Here is an 18034-nt window from a genome sequence, read left to right on the forward strand (position 1 = left end):
GGTTTTAAAAAAATACATCAGAACAGAATAGAGAAGATCTTATGTGGCAAAATAATAATAACAACATCCCAGACTTAACAGTTATTGATGAGAAAGTCTTGAGAGTGGATGTAGCAATACAAAAGAAGAGAAAAAAGTAGAGAAAATCACAAAATACAAAGGCCTGCAAATAGAAATGGCAAAAGAAAGCAAAGACAATACCAATGGTTACTGGGTCCTTAGGTGCAATCCCAAAGCAACTGGAAGCATCACTTGAACACTATCAACACTGACAAAATCACCATCATTCAATTGGCAGTTTTGTTTGTAACAGCTTACATCCTATGATGATACTTCTAACACTGTCCAACAACCACATCTGCCTTTCCCAGGTCCTTGGGAGATCTCGATAGGTGGATAAAAATGCCAAATTCAGCCTAAATATCTGGCTGACTGCAACCAATCATAAACACAAACACACACACACACACACACACACACACACACACACTTTTATGCACATATATTGACACACATATATACACAGATACATAGATCAAGTCAAGGCAGTGAACTTAGTATTCCTGCCTCCTGTTTTCTCTCTCACTGAGGAAGTGACTGATTTAAAATCACTCATCCAGCTAATGAATTTAGCTGTGTCCATTTATTTTTATATTTGTAAAATAGCTTGTAAGTACAGTAGTTTTCAGCAGATCAGGGGATTGTATATATTGCCATATTTCTAGGTAATGAAGGTTCTCATCTCATTATTACTAAATGACAAACATATTAAAGTAATAACTGAGAACAAGAAATGCTCACATTCATTTATCTTAAGATAGAGTGAGTAATGGAAAACAAATTGAGTGATAGAGGCTGTCGTAGCTGTCACCCGTGGGATAGAAGAAGTTTATGATACATAATTTTAATGACATAACTGTCAAGAATGGTTTGGCATAATACAGAACCCTTGAAGATGTCTTTTACAAACTACTGGAATATAGTAGGAAGTAATAGCTTTATTAATTCCTTCTAGAGCAATTTCTAATTTGAAATTCTGGAATGAAGAACATTCAATTATGGTATCTTCTACCTAAGGTGTGAAATTTCTTTTCTTGCACAGCAATCTCAGTGCTTGAGTTACTTAAGCCCAAATTCAAAAATTTGCTTACAGCAGAGGCTCAAAGATACATTGACATAACACTTATTGCTTTATCACAAACAAGAATGAATACTTCTTCTTTAGATATTGTTCCTGTGACCATATCAGTTTTGCATAATGTGGTAACTTCTCCCTCACCAATTTTAGTATTCATTATCGATGTTTTGGTATAATGTCCCTTTTTTTTACCACCCCCCCCCCCAAATGGTACAGATAGTCCTCAACTTACGACCACAATGGAACCCAAAATTTATGTTGCTAAGTGAGACCATTGTTAAGTGAGTTTTGTCTCACTTTACAACCTTTCTTGTTACAGTTGTTAAGTGAATCATTGCAGGTGTTAAATTAGTATCATGGTTGTTAAGTGAATCTGGCTTCCCCATTGACTTTGCTTGTCAGAAGGTCGCAAAAGCTGATCGCATGACCCCGAAATACTTCAACTGTCATAAATATGAGTCAGTTGTCAAATGTCTGAATTTTGATCATGTAAACCATGGGGATGCTGCAATGGTCACAAGTGTGAAAATCAGTCATAAGCAACTTTTTTCCATTTTTTCTGCTGAAATACAGAGTTATAATAACAAACTTGTTTTAAATCACGATACAAACTCAAAGCCAAAATTGTGACTACTACATAATTATTATTTTTTTAAAGTTGAATAATCACAATCTTATTATAAATATGTATTTTATTTCGTATCCCTTTTGTGTCACTATGTAGGGGATTTTAATTTATTTTATTATCTGTCCTTTTTTAACAGATGTATTGCAATACAAATGCATTCCTTCTCATTACCTTGAAGTTATTTTTCACTTTGTTTGAAATAGCTGTGTTGGATGCAATTTTATTTCCAGAGATTATATAGGACATTAAGTCATAATGAAAAGACCAGCCTCTACATAAAACATTAAAAGTGATTTTTTTTGGTATTGCATTTAGATTTCACAATTGGAAAGAAGAATAATGGGCTTTGAAAAAGAATCCAAGAAGCTGAAGGAAATTAATAAAGGGTTAGTTAAGGACAAAAGTGAGCTGAAACTATTGCTTAGAAAGCATACAGGAGATGCAGAAGACAGAGAAAAAGAGCTGAAGATACTGGTGGAAAAGATCACAGAAGCAAAGAAGGACAAATCAAAGCTCCAGTTAATAATAGATGAATTGGAAAAAGAGGTCACCTCTCTGAAGAGGCAAGTGGCCGAAGGAAATTTATTGAAAAATGAAAATGTGGATTTGCTGATTCAAGTAAAACAATTGCAGAGCTTATGGGACAAAGCAAAAACGGTTAACTCCAAAGCCACAGTGGAAGCAGCTTGTGGACAATGTAGGTGTAAGAATATAGGTGTCAATGTTAAATTGAAAACAGCAAAGAAAAAAAGCTTAGTGGAACATCAGTCTCTTTGCAATCAGTCCATCAAGGATATGAGCGGTGCACTTGAGAACTTCAGTAAGGACGGCTGGGAAGATATGAGTGAAAGCAGGTACAGCTCTCATTAACTTAGCTCTGTAGAAGGGACACTGTGCATATGTAAAACACTAGCAAATAGAAATTGAATTTCAACTACTGTCGATTTGGTATGCAGAAAAAATACTGTCAGAGTCTTTGAAATATCTTGGGAGGTCTTGTTCTGAGTTTATTGACTGAAATTTGCATGCAAAATTAGCCACAACTGCATGAGTATTTGAATAGGTGCCAGGAAACCCAAAAGAAGGCAATGCTTGATTTCTTCTAGTGATGCTATTTTCATGTAGTCATGAGGCTTGAAATTGACAGTTTGGCAGGTTGATTTAATTTGCTGGCCCTTTGCATATTCACTGCTGACAGCTAAGGATTCCCAGGCATGCCTATGAAGTCAGTTTAGTTATCTTGTGACATGCTGACCCAGGAGGAGAAACACTTTTCCCCTTAATTTGGTTAGATAAATTTTAAATGACCCATTTCAGCTTGCTACCAGATGTCTACAAGCTGTTTTGTGTCCTTTAAATTAAGGACCATCCACACTAATTATTTCATGTATGTTTTATGCACAGTCATTGTACTGAGTGTAATTGAATGATAGTTGAAAATTAGTTCTGTAACTATAAGTAGAATTGCATAGGTTCCTTAGATCCCCCAACATAACAAAACTTATTTCTAGACTGAAATCAGGTGTTTTATAGTGATTTCATAAGGTATGAGTACAAAGTTTCTTATCTTTTACTTGATTTTACTTTATATAGAATTTATATACATAATATACTACTTTATATACATAATTCAGTGACAATCACAGGCCTTGTACTGAACTTTTTAATTGCTTGATTGATATCCTACCTTTTCTTCAGGGGTTAAAGTATGTATGAATGAATGCAGATTTATGGATTTAAAATTTATCTGTCAAAATCAGATAACTTTCAACACCTTACAAGCTCATATAGTGCATTAAAATAACTGAATTAATAGCTTTTCTTCCCATTTTGCTTCACGCAAAAACCCTAGCAGGTAGATTTTTCTAAAAATGACTGATTTTTCAAAAATCATCCAGTGAGCTTCTACAGTTGAGATGGACTTTCATCTGGGTTTCTCTGGTAGTAGTCCAACATCTAAACTATACAGTATATCATCATTTGTCCACTGTGTTATTTACTAAATAATTGATTAATTAATGCTATTAATTAATGATATCTGGAAAATTGGATATAATTTAGCTTTTGTATGATAGAAAGAAAGAAAACTTACTAGTTCTTATTTGTAGAACTTTATACATTTTGTATATTAGTTAAATTCAGCTATTTATAGTTTAAATTTATGATAAGTTGATTTGTACAACATTTGCTTTAAACAAATGACCTGGTCCATAGTTATCTTAATATGCACAACCATGAATAAACCATCATTGGTTTCAAATGGGTTTCCTCATGACTGCTCCAGCATAAAAAAGGGAAGTGGACACAAAAAGTTCTGAATAATATAAGATCAGACACAATTGTTTGAAGATATTTTTAGGCATCAACTACTGACTCCACAACCATAAATTCTTTCTTTGCTATTGCAACTTATTTGTGGTTAGAGAAACAAAACATGAAAATAATCCAAATTAAGGAAAAAGGCTTAATATAAAGGTAAATAATATAATTGCAATAGCATTAACACTTATATATGTTTCACAGTGCTTTACAACCCTCTCTAAGCAGCCAGCATATTTCCCCAACACTCTGAGTCCTCATTTTACTGACCTTAGAAGAATGGAAGGCTGAGTCAACCTTGAGCCGGTGAGACTTGAGCTGCTGGCAGTTGGCAATGAGCAGAATTAGCCTGCAATACTGCATTCTAACCACTGTACCACCATGGCACTTTTTATAATAAAACATAATATAATAAAAATTAACACAAACATAGAAAACTGATAAAAGAAAAAGTCTCAATGGTCCATCAAGTCTGCCCTTTGAGTGTTTTATTTTTTTCTTTTTAATTAATTTGTTGTTTTTAATTATTATTTTTATTTTTGTTGGATGATAGGCATTTGTTTATCTCAAGCATGTTTAGATTCAGTTGCTGATGATTCACCCACTGTCTCTGCTGAAAGTTGCTACCAGGCTTCCACTATTCTTTCTGGGAAGTAATACTTTCTAATGTTACTTTTGAGCGTCCCTCCTATCAGTTTGAGATTATGCACGTGTTCTTGATTTTTGCTTAATATTGAAAATACCGCATTCTACTAACTGTTTACTAACTGTTTTCGAGAGACACCTTTTAATGCCTCTAACACAGGGGTGTCAAAACTGGTGTCTTCACGTGATGTATCGTGACTTCCCCCCCCCCTTCGCTAAACCGGATGTGGGCATGGCCAGCCATGATGCATCTGGCCTGTGGGCTACAAGTTTGACAGATCTGCTCTAACATATCCCTGCTCCTGCTTGTAAGTGTATTTGAAAGGTTTGTCATCTCTTGGTGTAGCAGATTGATAGTGGATTACCACTTACTTTTGAGTTTGTGCCCATGAAATTTTAGTTTGGGACATGTTTTTTAAAGCTGGATATTCAAATTTCTCTTCTGTACCTTGAAGAGAGATGTCATCCATAATGCCAAAAATGTATGAAATAGGTTAATTGTAATTGATAATATCTCCAGTTAACTTTCCTTTGGGATAAAGGGCTTGTAATTAGAAGCTTATTGTCAAGGCTACACTGTAAACTATAGTCTATATGTCACTATCAGCTTGACTGACAAACCAATTATCGTTAATGATCAGGGGCCTGATGCTCATTTCAGCAAGCTCAGTACCAAGCGTAGTTTTTCAGCAGTCGTTACTATAATGAATCCACCCACTCTAAACTTATCCCTCAGCTTTTTGTAGTTGAAGAAAAAGGAAAATAAGAATTATTCTAAACTCTCACTTCTTCCCAAATGAATTGTTTGCAACCAGATTTTCTTATTGTGAAATTTTGTCTATAGAGCCATCAGTGATATAGGTTTAAAAGTTTGTTGCTACCAGTGCTGAATTTATTATTGCCAAACTTGAATTGGTCCTAAGAATGGATAGTGTTCTGCACAACATATATTCTGCAGGCTTCACATGGTCTACCTGAGTTTTTTTTAAAATAAGCCAATAAATTCACTGTTTCTGCCCCAAAATATGCACTTATGTGCCTCCAATGCTACTAGACCTCATTGCTTCCACCAGTTGCAGTGCTTCGGCTGCCCAACTAGCTGAACAGCTGATCAGTGAACAAAGTATTCCTTTATGGCCTGCTATTATTTTTAATTTATTTTTATGATCGCCTTCTCCTCTATAAATCATAAAGCCTGTTACAGTACATATTAGGGAAGACTAACGTCCCATGAGAGAACCAGTTTGGTATAGCATTTAAGGAATCAGGCTAGAAACTGGAAGATTAGGGAGTTCTAGTCCTGCCTTAGGCACAAAATCAGCTGGGTGACCTTGGACCAATCACTCGCTCTGAGCCCTGGGAAGCAGACAATGGCAAACCACTTCTGAAATATTGCCAAGATAAATGCAGGTATTTGTCCACACAGTAGACAGGAGACATATTTGAAAACATTTCTCAACTCCCCTCCATTCCCATCTCCCCCCCAAAAAAAATACAAACCCTTCTATGGTCTCTTTTTATGAGGAGATTAGAGTTTAGAGGTTCTCTTTTCCTGAGCTCATTCTTTCCTGCATTCAGAATTCCAAACATTCCTAGGATCAATAGTTTTTTTGCTTCTTATTTACTCAGACTATAGTAGAAGGCTTGAACTGACATTAATCTATATTCCCTCCCCCCTCCCTCCCTTCCTCTAGTAGGCATTGCCTGTTTATAAAGTTTGCTACATTCTCCCTCTTTAGGTTCATATTATCCCCATTTTGCATAAATAATATGACTGCTGCAGAGGTGGATTGCAAATACCAGTGCTACCGGTTTGCTCGTGCTCGTGCACACGATGCTCTTGTGCATATGCAGAAACATCCGGCAGGTGGGTATAGCCTCCTGCCGCTGCCACTACCGGTTCTCCCGAACGAGGAGCAACCCATCTCTGGACTGCTGACAAAACAGCAGTAGTCTGGGAGGGATGGCATCTGCATTGTGGAATGTGCACATCATTTCCTCTTCCTTTTTCACATTCTTGACTTCTTTTGTATATTTCTTTCACTTACGGTATTGATCAACTTAATTTTATTGCGTTATAGCTAAAACAGACAAGTGACTTCCCATGCATTACAATCTATAAAACTTGTATGAAAGGTACATAAAAATGAGAATAGAAAATGTGAAGATCAGAGAATGTAGATTTTGAGCTGCTCAACTGCTGTAGAAAAAAATAGAATAGCTTATTATTATTCCTATTCATTCTGATTCTAAATATATGTCCTTGAACACATTCCAGTGATAAGATCATATAATCATCTTATGAGATAATGGACCTTATATAGAGAACCCTTTTGAAGTTCAAAACGAACTTCACCGTAGGAATTCATCAGTGCTCATTTAGACATTATTTGTTCCTTCAGTGCATCCTTCTTTGAAAACCTGAAAAGTTTATTTAGAGTGAGGGGCAACAAGTGTTATATTCTGTTTAAAGAAGTGTCACAAATACTGCTCAGGAAAGCAAAATACCTCATTCAACACTTTCAACTAAGAAATCTGGAAATTAAAACATTGGTTTGATACCTCAAAAATGTCCAGTACATTATAAATATACTTATTTTCTTTCTTGCCATCATCTCAGCACATTGAACTGGAAAGCCATCTCCTACCAACTCCATTATATGCTGCTTCATATATATAAGCTGAAACCTGATGTTTTTTCTAAATGCTTTCTGATTTTTAGGTTAATAGGCCCAGTGGTCTCCCTATAATTTTTCCTCAGTTGACTTCCATTACTTATGCTAAGATATTCAATTGCAAATCAAAGCATATTCTACAGGAACTGTACCTTCTTCTTCAACTTTTCCCTATTCGATATGAATCTCACTCTTCAACATGTAAAACCTTGTGATAATTTGTGCATGATCACAGTTTCACAGTGTTACATCAATTCAGTACTATCTTGATGTTTAGGCATGGTTTGATGTATTGTTGGAGAAGTAGTTCTGTCATCTATCTATTTTTTAGAAGATCACTTGCCCCATTTCTATGGGAAAATTTGTTAATCACCATTGTTTGGGATACATGGATAGCACAATGAAATAGCCCTTACCCACAACTTGGTTCTTTAAATAATTATTCCTATATTTGTGTTATCCAGGATGATTTACTCTGCATATTTTTATTCATACAGATAACTAGGAATCACTGAGAAAAGGGAACCATGCCCAGGAGCATGAAGTATAGGATGCATCTCCTGCCAAAAATGTCTTCTGCTGTAGAAGGTTCTCAATGTGGGTTCTGCAGAAGTGTATTTCCTATAACTCTAAATGTACAGAAGTTATAGCAATGACTTTATTTGTTCTACAATTGGTCAGTTATAGACAATTAAATCTAAAACCGGTAAATCTTTTTTTTTTTTTCAAATGCATTCTTCTTAGTGACTCTGAAATACTGAATTTTGAAAACCTGGAGACAAGAGCAGTACATCATATTTCAGTGACAAAAAGAAATGAACAGCAAGAACAAAATAAGATTGAGAATAATAAAATAATTCCAAGCAGCATGTGTTCAGGAAATGAAAGCAAATTACGTCAGAAAAAGGTAAGATTTGAGTTACTTCAGTGCATTCACTTATGCTGCTTTTTTAATGCCACTGACAAATATTTATAAAAGTAACTGAATAACACTGTCTATTATATATAATGTAAATGCTCCCATCCAGGGGTGGGATTGAAAAAAGTTAGCAACCAATTCTCTGCCCCGTTTCTGGCGGGAGCAGGGGTTTCACTTTCCCCAGGCTCCGGAGGCTTTCCCCAAGCCTCCAGGAGGGTGAAAAGGGCCTCCGGAGGCTAGAAATGGGCTCTGGAGGCCCTCCAGAGGCTGGAAATGGGCCCGTTTCCAGACTTCCTGGAGGCCTGTTTTTCTCCCTTCCAGATCCTCCATGGGAGCCCTACATGGAGACTCCAGAGAGAGGAAGGGAAGGGTGGGCAGGATCATCCGATCCTTGCAACAGCCGTTTCAGCAAATTGGATGCAAAATTAACATCTGGTTTGTGTGAACCGGCTGAATGCCACCCATGCTCCCATCCCACCACTGAAGTGATTCTGGGCTTATAAAATGGTATAAAAAGATAAATATAAAATGGTAGATAAATATAAAAACATGTACCTACTACCAGTGATCCAAAGTTTAAGTTCACAACCCAAAAGGACTATGTCAGACTACATGAGAATAGTTGTCACAATGAGTTTTGGAAAGCATATTTGCCAAGGACAGTTCACTAGCCCTTTTAATTTCCTTAAAAATCCATCTAGGAATTTTGCAGTAGGAATGATCTTTTATATTTGAATCCAATAATTTTCCTTCTATAAAATTATTATTTTTTTAGATTCTTTATTAATTGAGATCATTTTTTCTATTTCCTCACTTTAAATAATGCAGGCATATCCTAATCTTTATAATATGGACATATACCTCTTTTAAGTAGGAGGATTGGCAAATAATTTGTAACTGCCATTTCAATAGCATTTTTAAAGATTTCCTCATAGATTAGTGAATGACTTAGAAACAGCGAATTTATGTCATTTGCATACTCCCATTGTTTCTCTAAAACATATTAATAAAGGGAGGTGTTGAAATTGTGCAACATTATTTATTTTACACTGAGATGATTTAAACTCTTATACAACTGTCAGCTATGTTCAGATTCTATTATATTATGTATGTTCACATTTACAATAATAAAGTGACCACTAAATCCAGTCTTAAGCGTTTGCATTCTGATGCAACACAATTTGGGTCCAGCTCATACAAAACATAAGTCATACACAAGTATAGTAATCCTATTAGAAATAACAATGTGAAAACCGACCTTCATCACATTTTGCAATAGTATGGGATTACAGAGGCATAAAAAGGGAGATTTTTTCAATATTAACTGCCTATCATTTCTTTGTTTTAATTTTGTTTCTATAGTTTTTAAGTTTTTAATAATAACAACAAGGATAATTGTTTTAGGTATTTATTAATTCTTTCAGCCTTGCTTTATTCTGTCCAGATTCCCTTGTTTTGTGAGATGGACAGCTATGTAAATTGGATTAACTAATAAACAAGCATAAAATTCTCTTTCTACCTGACAACATTCTGATGCAAATGTCTGTTCAAATATTGAAACACATATTTGCTTGAATATTTAAACAGATTAAGGAAAGTCTAGCGTAAGCATTGTTATGAAAAAGTAGTATTCTAGAACAGTAGTCCTTAAATTAAAGATAATTACTCCAAGAGAATAATTTGGGTATAGTCTAGAGATAATGGAGCACTTTGTAATCGATTGATTGTGATTCGAGGATCTTGTTCGAAATAATCACTGCTGTAATGGTTTGTCTGGTTTTTGGTGGGTTAGGGTTAGGGTTAAGGTCACAACATTATTCCAGACTGAAAAAGGGAAATTGGATGGACAATTTAAGAATCTCTGTTCTAGGAGGAGCTAATACACATGAAGTGAATGTTTCATTCGCCTGTGCACTGCTTGGAGAATCTAAGCGTGGGTTCAACTTCTGTTCATCTGCCCAGTGACTGAGTTTGTTAGAAGAGCTTTGGCCACTTCTCCCTGGCTCAACTGCTTTCGTTTTCTCAACTCAGTCTGAGCACATTGGATGTGACTAATAATCTCTCCTCTACTGAGCAGATCAACAGAATTTAACCTAACCGTTACCCCACAGGGATCTTCTCCTCCCTGCGACACCTGTTGCTGGGGCAGCAACCTCCCTCGCCCCATAAGTCCCTGGGCTAACCCAAGAACTTTGGGACTATATTTCTGAGGACATTGTTCAGGGGATAGAAGTTGCTTTTCAGTATAGGAGCCATTCGCTTCCACACTTACTTGAGAATGCTCCATCTCTGGACAGGCAGGCCCAGAGGGAGGTACATTTGATATCCCTGCAGGAACCTCTTTCTTCTAGGCCATCAGTGCATAGTGAGGGATCACTGGTGGGGAAGGAGGAAGACGAGGTTGTTGACCAAGACCTATCGGAGGATAAGGGCATGACTGCAAATAGGTCAACCTTTACAAATCTCTTCAAGCCTGTGCTCTTCCAAGTCCCTCCTGTATAAAGCCAGGTCCATCACAAAACTGGGGGGGGGGGCTAGCTCCTCTTCAGATCCAAGGAGTCATTGGACCAAAGTTAGCAGTTGTTTACCGAACCCCCACCAGAGCATGAGGTGGTTCCTTCCCCATACCTATTCCTTGACGTTGTCTAAAGTCAATGGATGGAACCTGGGTCAGTGGCTGCCCCCAGTGGGAGCGATAAAAGACTTTATTCAGTTGGTCCTGACTTAGAGCAGCTTCTCCAATGGTCCAAGGTGAATGCCTAGGTGGTCACTGTAACGTCTTTGGCCCTCATACCCTCAGATCTAATGGAGGGGATGAAAGTTGAGGATAAGAAAGTGAAAACCTCATTCTGCAAGGCGCATCAGGCATCAGCCTGGACCACCAGAGAGACTACATCGGCATCATTTTTTAACAGGGCTACCCTTATCTCGCTCCGCCAACTGCTAGCCAGAATTTCTCCTCGGCTCCCTTTAAAGGGACCAACCTGTTTGGTGAGGCCCTTGATCCTGTGTTAGTGGAGACAAAGGAGAAGAAGAGGTTTCTACAGTCCAACTCCAGACGGGCAGACCACAGAGTTTTGCCCTACTCTCGTAGGCAGCCCATTTGTCCAGCTGAATCAGCGATCCCTGTCCTCCAGTTTCAGCAACCTTATCCCCAGCGAACAGACAGATACCAGGGTAGATGGGCCTTCCGAGACAGAGATAGAACTAAACTTTATGGCAGGAGGCCTTTCTGAAGGTCTGACAGCAGACCCTTCCGGGGAGCCAATTGACCTTCCTATTGGTGGTCATTTGCAGACTTCCAGCCATATCTCCAGAACGACCAGGCGGATTGGCTGAGCCAGACCACCGTGAACCAATTGGAATGACGTCTCCATCCAAACCTCTTCCACCAGCTATCCAAATGGTTCAGTTTTTCAAGAGTGGGCCTGTTCGCTTGATGGGAAAATGCTCAACTTCCCAGATTTTTCTCCAGATTTCAGACACTGGGAGCCGAAGAGACAGACACTCCACTGTCCTTGGTCTCAGGGCCTTCTGTATGCTTTCCCTCTGCTCACCCTCATACCAAGGGTGATCAGGAAGCTTCTAGCAGAAGAGGCAGAGGTCCTTCTGGTGGCTCCGTACTTGCCCAGACGTCTGTGGTTCATGGACTTGATCAACATCTCCGTCTTCCGTCGGTGGAGGATATCCCAGAACAGGATCTCTCTCTTAGCCAGGGGGTGCTGGTCCACCCTGAGCCTCCAGCCCAGTGGGGATTAGGGTTCCAAAGAAATAAGATCACCAACCTAATCCAAAAAGAAGCCCCCACTAAAATCCAGGACAGAGAATAAGAAAATGGAAAAGCCTTCCTCCCATACATAAAAGGCACCACAGACAGAATCAGCAAAATCCTCCGCAAACACAACATCAAGACAGCATTCTGCACAAACCGAAAAATATCCACCATCCTAAGAAACCCCAAAGACAAAATTGAGTTAGAAAATCAAGGAGTATATGAAATCCCATGCCCCACCTGCCCCACCACATACATCGGACAAACCAACAGAAGAATAAGTGCACGCATTGAAGAACACAAAAACGCAATCAGAAAAGAGGAACCAACTTCTTCCCTGGTCCATTAAGCTTGTCTTAATATATTATATTAAGCTTGTCTTAATATAAGTAGGGTTTTTTCCTCTACTGCCTTTATGTATTCTCAAAGCTATTTCCTTCACTACCCCAGATTTTATGGGCTATGCTTCTCACTCAGAGTAGAAAGCAGATTTTTAAAAGACTGCAAAATAGTACTCTAACCTTTTTCCAATCTTAAAATTATAAAAAAATTATTTGTGATTATTATTACTACAGTATATACATAAAAATGTGAAATCACAGCTACCCGTTCTTTTAGCTGATGTTACCCTTCATATGCATAAAATTCTTCCCCTAAACTAGAATACCTTAATGGATTGGCAAAATATATCTATGGATCCAAGCACTGTAGCCTGTTTTAATTGATGGATGAAAAATTTGTCAATGCTCATATTTTCTAAGCGCTGTCCAAGATTTTGCAGTATGGCATCCAATGTACTGATAACCTCTGGGACCAGTTGTACAGTCAGCCAGATGTTTTTACTGGATTTAGCATTTTTGTCCATCTGTTGAGCCCTTTCCAAGGACCTGGGCCAGGCAGATATAGTTGTTTAATAATATTAAATAAAAACATGTGTTTCATTCATCTTAAAATTCAATGTCTTCAGCCTACTTCATCTTTTAGAAGAAGACTTCACAGACTTTTAGGCTATGGCGTATATAGAATTTTTTGGGGAGTTTCAGGTTACATTTTTCACTAGGAGACTACAAAAAAATTTAGACTTTTAATATAGTTTGCAATGTAGTTACTTGTTTGTTGTTTGTATATTAACTTATGCTAAGTTAATATACTCTGGATAATACGATGAAGAGGAGCAACTCATAAATGAAGCAAGTTTACCATTTTGGCCAGCAAAATATAATGTTCTTGCAATTTTGCCATTAAGGCATATGAAAATATATCCTTGCAACTGTACAGTATGTATTGTGTTTCGTTGCAAGGGAAGATTGGGATTGGTTCTATTGGATGTTTTGCTGAAAATCTTTTGCAAAAAAAAGCGCCATTTTTTGAAGCTAACAGATTTGTAGTGTCAAATTAGTAATTGGTCAATATTAACTTGTTTAGTTAACAGAGAAAAGATAAGAAGTATCATGGTCCAGAAACCTGGCTCCTCCGTGTCACTTTGGGGACGTATCACATCTTTACAGCAGCAGTTAACTGTAGTACAGAAATCAAAAAGAACAGCAGTATCATCTCTCAAGAAGTCCAGAGAAGCAAATAAAAGATTAATATCCCAGTTGCATTTAACGAAACAGCAACTTCAGGCCAGCAAACAAACTGTTCAGGTAAAAGTTTGTTGTAGTCTTGATATGACAAAAATCTGTTTAGTAATTAAATGTGCAGGGCTGTAATTGTAAGCCTATGAGTTCCAAACAAAGTTGAAAATCACCCTGAAATTGGACATATTATTTACTGAAATCATGCAGATGGTTCACAAATCTGTCCGAAAAGATCAAGTTGATGCACGATGCTTTTGAATACGAAGTGGCAAGATACGAAGATGACAAGGCTGTAATTGGTTCGTTTCTCAAGCGATACATATTTCGCTTCATATGATTTATTTTCCTGGATCAGTTATATGAAAATAGAAATGGCAGCCATGGAGACAGGTTCTCCTGATAATTGATGTAAAGAATTATATCACATTTACAAAATCTCCTGTAGATTATACACAAAGGGCCACTGAAATGTCTGAATGCATTTATAATTATGGTACTTGCCCTGACTTTAGTAGGCAAACGTATTTTCATAAAAGATCAGCATTTTGTGCACTGGTCAGTTTGCATTTTTTTCCTGGTTCATCCCCACAGCTCATAAAGATATATTAATTTTTATATAATTATGGGCTATAACATGGAATCAGCAAGTGCATTTATATCTTTATATCTCTACCTTCGAATATAATTTGAATTGTGTCATGGCCTTTCCTTTTAAATACAGTCAGATTTAGTAACACTATAAATGCCCTTTTGGAACACACATGTACTGGTAGTTTAGAAAGCCATAGTCCAGTCAAAAAGACTTTCTATGTCTTTCTTGTAGCTGATTTCCACATAATGCCAGCAATGTAAATGCAGTTGGATGTCCACATTGCATTGATCATCCAGGACCCAATAAATTGATATACACTTCCCTCCATGCAAGTAGGAATTTGCATGATATTCATGCAATTAATTAATTAGCTAAAATAGGACTTGGGTCAAAAAAAGACTAGTAATGTATGAAGCGCCTTTCCCTAAATTGAACTGAAGGGCTCATCTTACATTCACTGATTCTGAAGGATTAACTTTACATTAATTGATAAGAATAAAAAAAAATCTGTAGAAACCAAAGGAATAAGCAAGAGATATAAATGATTACAAACATTGGTACTGCCGAAAAACATGGATAACTTTGAAGAATCACTTTAGAATCGTCATTGCTTAGCTAGAGTAATCTGCCCAATTAATTATTTCATTCTTCACACCTAAATAAGATTTTTCTTTTTTTCCTTCCCTGTGCATACCCCTTCTCTTCATTCTCCTGTTTTATTCCTCTTTTTCTTCTGGATGGAGGAAGCAGACTGTGTACATTTCTCTGTAACAGTAATTGTGTGTTAATATATGAGAATATTTACTTGTGTGAGAGAGTGATTGCTACGTGTAGATGCAAGATCAGCTGATTCTATAAATATAGTTACTTTGTTTTACAAGAAAATAATGTTAATCAGCAGTTATTCATTAATTATGTTTTTTGTCTTGGATCTTCCCTTTTTGGTGAATTGTTTCTGGCATAAATATGACACATGATATGAATATAATACACCATATTTTTTCTTGCTGGTATTACTAATACATAAAAAGATAAGCCATAACATATAAGAAACATTAATGCTGTACAAAAAAAGTAAATAATATAAAATAGATGTGAGAATCCAGGCAAAATATTTAAATATGTGCCAATTCTAATTTTTTTTCTCAGCATCCCCTTTAAACAGCGGTGCTACAGGGCTTGACCTTTTCTTTCTTTTTGTTTAATATCTACCTGAAATTTCTTGGTAACTTCATCAGTCTGGGGTCAGGTATGATCAATATGTTGATGATACCTAATTACGTCTCTTGAGCTTGGGCCAACAAATTGATGCTTTTGAAGACCTGCCCAAGTGTCTGGAAGCTAGACAGGCTTGAGTGAGAAGGAATAGACTCAGGTTCTGTCCTGATAAGACAAAATGGCTGTTTGTTTGATCCCCTCATCCCCACCTCCAGTTCTGGGGACATTTTATCTTTAGTTTTTAATGGGGTTGAACTTCCTATGTGAAACTAGTGCAATCTAGTGATCCTCTTGCACTCACCACTTCTGTGATAGCAGCTGTGACCAAGGAGGCCCTTGCACAGGTTCATCTGGTACGTCCTTGTTGGATAGGGAGATCCTTAAGCCTTGGTCACTCTACATGTAATTTCTCAGTCTTGCTGAAGACAGGGAAATTACAACTGGTCCAGAGCAGTGTTGCAGGAATGCAGTATTAAGTATGCTGTGATACGAGCACATACACCTACCATTTTTTAAACTGCACTAGCTGTCAGTTGACTTCTGGCTGCAATTCAAGGTCCTGGTTATCACTATAATGCCCTTCACAGCTACTTGGGGGAATGCCTTTTTCCATATTTTTCCACTGGTCTAGTGAGACCAGCTCGAGTGGAGACATTTCAGATCCCATCAATCAAGTAGGATCACTTTGTGGGCCCCATGAAGCATGTTCCTGTGCTTTGGAATGCTATCCCTCTAGAGATTGCTCTAATACTTTTCCACAAATTGTTAAAGACCAAATTAAATCCCTTTGATTGCTGTTTCTTTCTTTCTTTTAGTTAGGTGTATTTTTTGTCTCTGAAATATGTTGTTTTATTTTTAATTTTTTAAATGTGAACTGCACAGAACAACTGTAGGTTTGTATGACTCCAAAGCTGAAATTATAAATAAATTTTTGCTTTCAAATATTTTTTTATTATTATTATTTGTGCCTTCAGGTCTGTGTTGACTTCTGACAAATGTCTATACTAGTATCTGCAGTTATGATAGTCTTAATAATGCTACCAAAGAAGTAATCTATCCTTTAAAAGAAGCTGTAGCTGTTGACCAGTAGCAATTAAGGAGATAAAATACCTTTAGTAAAACTGCAGATATAAAATGTAGGCATTTAAGGAAAAAAACTTGTTTTTCTGAAACTCTATTTCTCAATAGAAATTGATTTAGATACTGAATATTTTAATAGTCTATGAACAACAGCAGGTATTTTCATGTACTATGTTCCTCATGATGTAATAAGAAATGGTATACTATATTATCTTTGGCATCTCTGAAATACAGAGAAGGATGGAATAGGAACAAAAACAAAGGCTGAATTGATTAAAAAGTTTAAAATTGAAATGCCAGTAGCTTAACAGAATTTTATTCCACATAATAACATATAATAACACCATATTCATGTAACATTCTACTTATGTAATATAATAGCTCAGCTTTGTAAATGTTGATACATATTGTTCATAGAGAAGATAACCTTTTATTAAATAGAGATGAAGAAAATAGTCTGTTAACTGACAGATATTTATACAATCACACTTGAGTATAGTGCTCAAATGCTGTGGTAATATGAGATTTGTTCTCAATTTAGATGTTCTAGATTTTATTCATATTTAACCATTATAATATCTGCAATTTGAGTATTGGCAATGTCCCTTGATTCCTATGTAGCTGTATTGATGTAGATGAAAAGCTATAGACACATATGTTGTATGTAGAAGCATATAATAGTAATTACATTACAAAAGTCTATGTTATATTTATTTATTTATGCAATTTCTATAGCCACCCAACTTAATGAAGTGACTCTGTGTAATCCTTTTACTGTATTTTTTTAAAACACAGCTTTATATGCATATGATGTGTTGCAATGCTACTATAGGTTTATTGCAAATCAAGAAATGTGGCCTGCCATTCCTAAGATTCATGATGCATATTTATCTAAAGGACTTTGTAAATAAATAAATTAAATTGTGCAAACAGGGTTTCAAAATCACAGAATCTTTATATTGCTGTGAAGGGATGTGATATTTCAGAGATTCCTTTGAAAAATATCATTATGGGCACAATCCAGGGGAAAAACTTTTTTTAAAGTTGTTGTTTTCTTTCTCCTGCATTCCCCATGCCTGATGGCAGTGCTGTAATTTTCATCACCAGATGTCTGCTCAGATTAAGACATCCTCTGCTGTATGTACTAGAGTAATGACAATTATACATGGGTAAGATATAACATTTGCACAGCAAAAACACATAGAGACACAAGGGATGTACAATTCAGTGCAAAACTGCCATATTGTAATTTAAATCAGTAATTATTGTCTTTTAAATGTAGCAACCCAATTATAAAGAACCCACAACTACAAAGTTACCCAGAATCCTTTGCTATGGTTCCCATAGTGCTCTAGAAGTGGCACCATAGGAGTAATTGTATTGTTTTATCGGTTGCCTTTGACATCAGAAAAGGACTTAGTAGCAGAGCGAACCATCTTCATCTGGGAAGGCCAGGATTTTAAAAAAG

The 18034-nt window shown here is 36.6% G+C and overlaps 1 protein-coding gene across 1 annotated transcript in view; it reads left to right on the top strand.

The window, feature by feature from the left end:
• Nucleotides 1-18034, top strand: part of CNTLN (centlein) — a 214447-nt gene that overhangs the window by 143075 nt on the left and 53338 nt on the right. Inside the window, exons 15-18 of the mRNA XM_087717005.1 lie at nucleotides 2082-2620; nucleotides 8150-8312; nucleotides 9026-9035; nucleotides 13522-13742. Of these exons, the coding sequence (XP_087573131.1) occupies nucleotides 2082-2620; nucleotides 8150-8312; nucleotides 9026-9035; nucleotides 13522-13742 (933 nt within the window). The remainder of the gene's footprint in view (nucleotides 1-2081; nucleotides 2621-8149; nucleotides 8313-9025; nucleotides 9036-13521; nucleotides 13743-18034) is intronic.

This window comes from Thamnophis sirtalis, unplaced genomic scaffold (assembly GCF_051295495.1).
Source record: "Thamnophis sirtalis isolate CommonGarterSnake01/CBP01778 unplaced genomic scaffold, rThaSir2_p1.2 scaffold_5, whole genome shotgun sequence".
Taxonomy (NCBI): domain Eukaryota; kingdom Metazoa; phylum Chordata; class Lepidosauria; order Squamata; family Natricidae; genus Thamnophis; species Thamnophis sirtalis.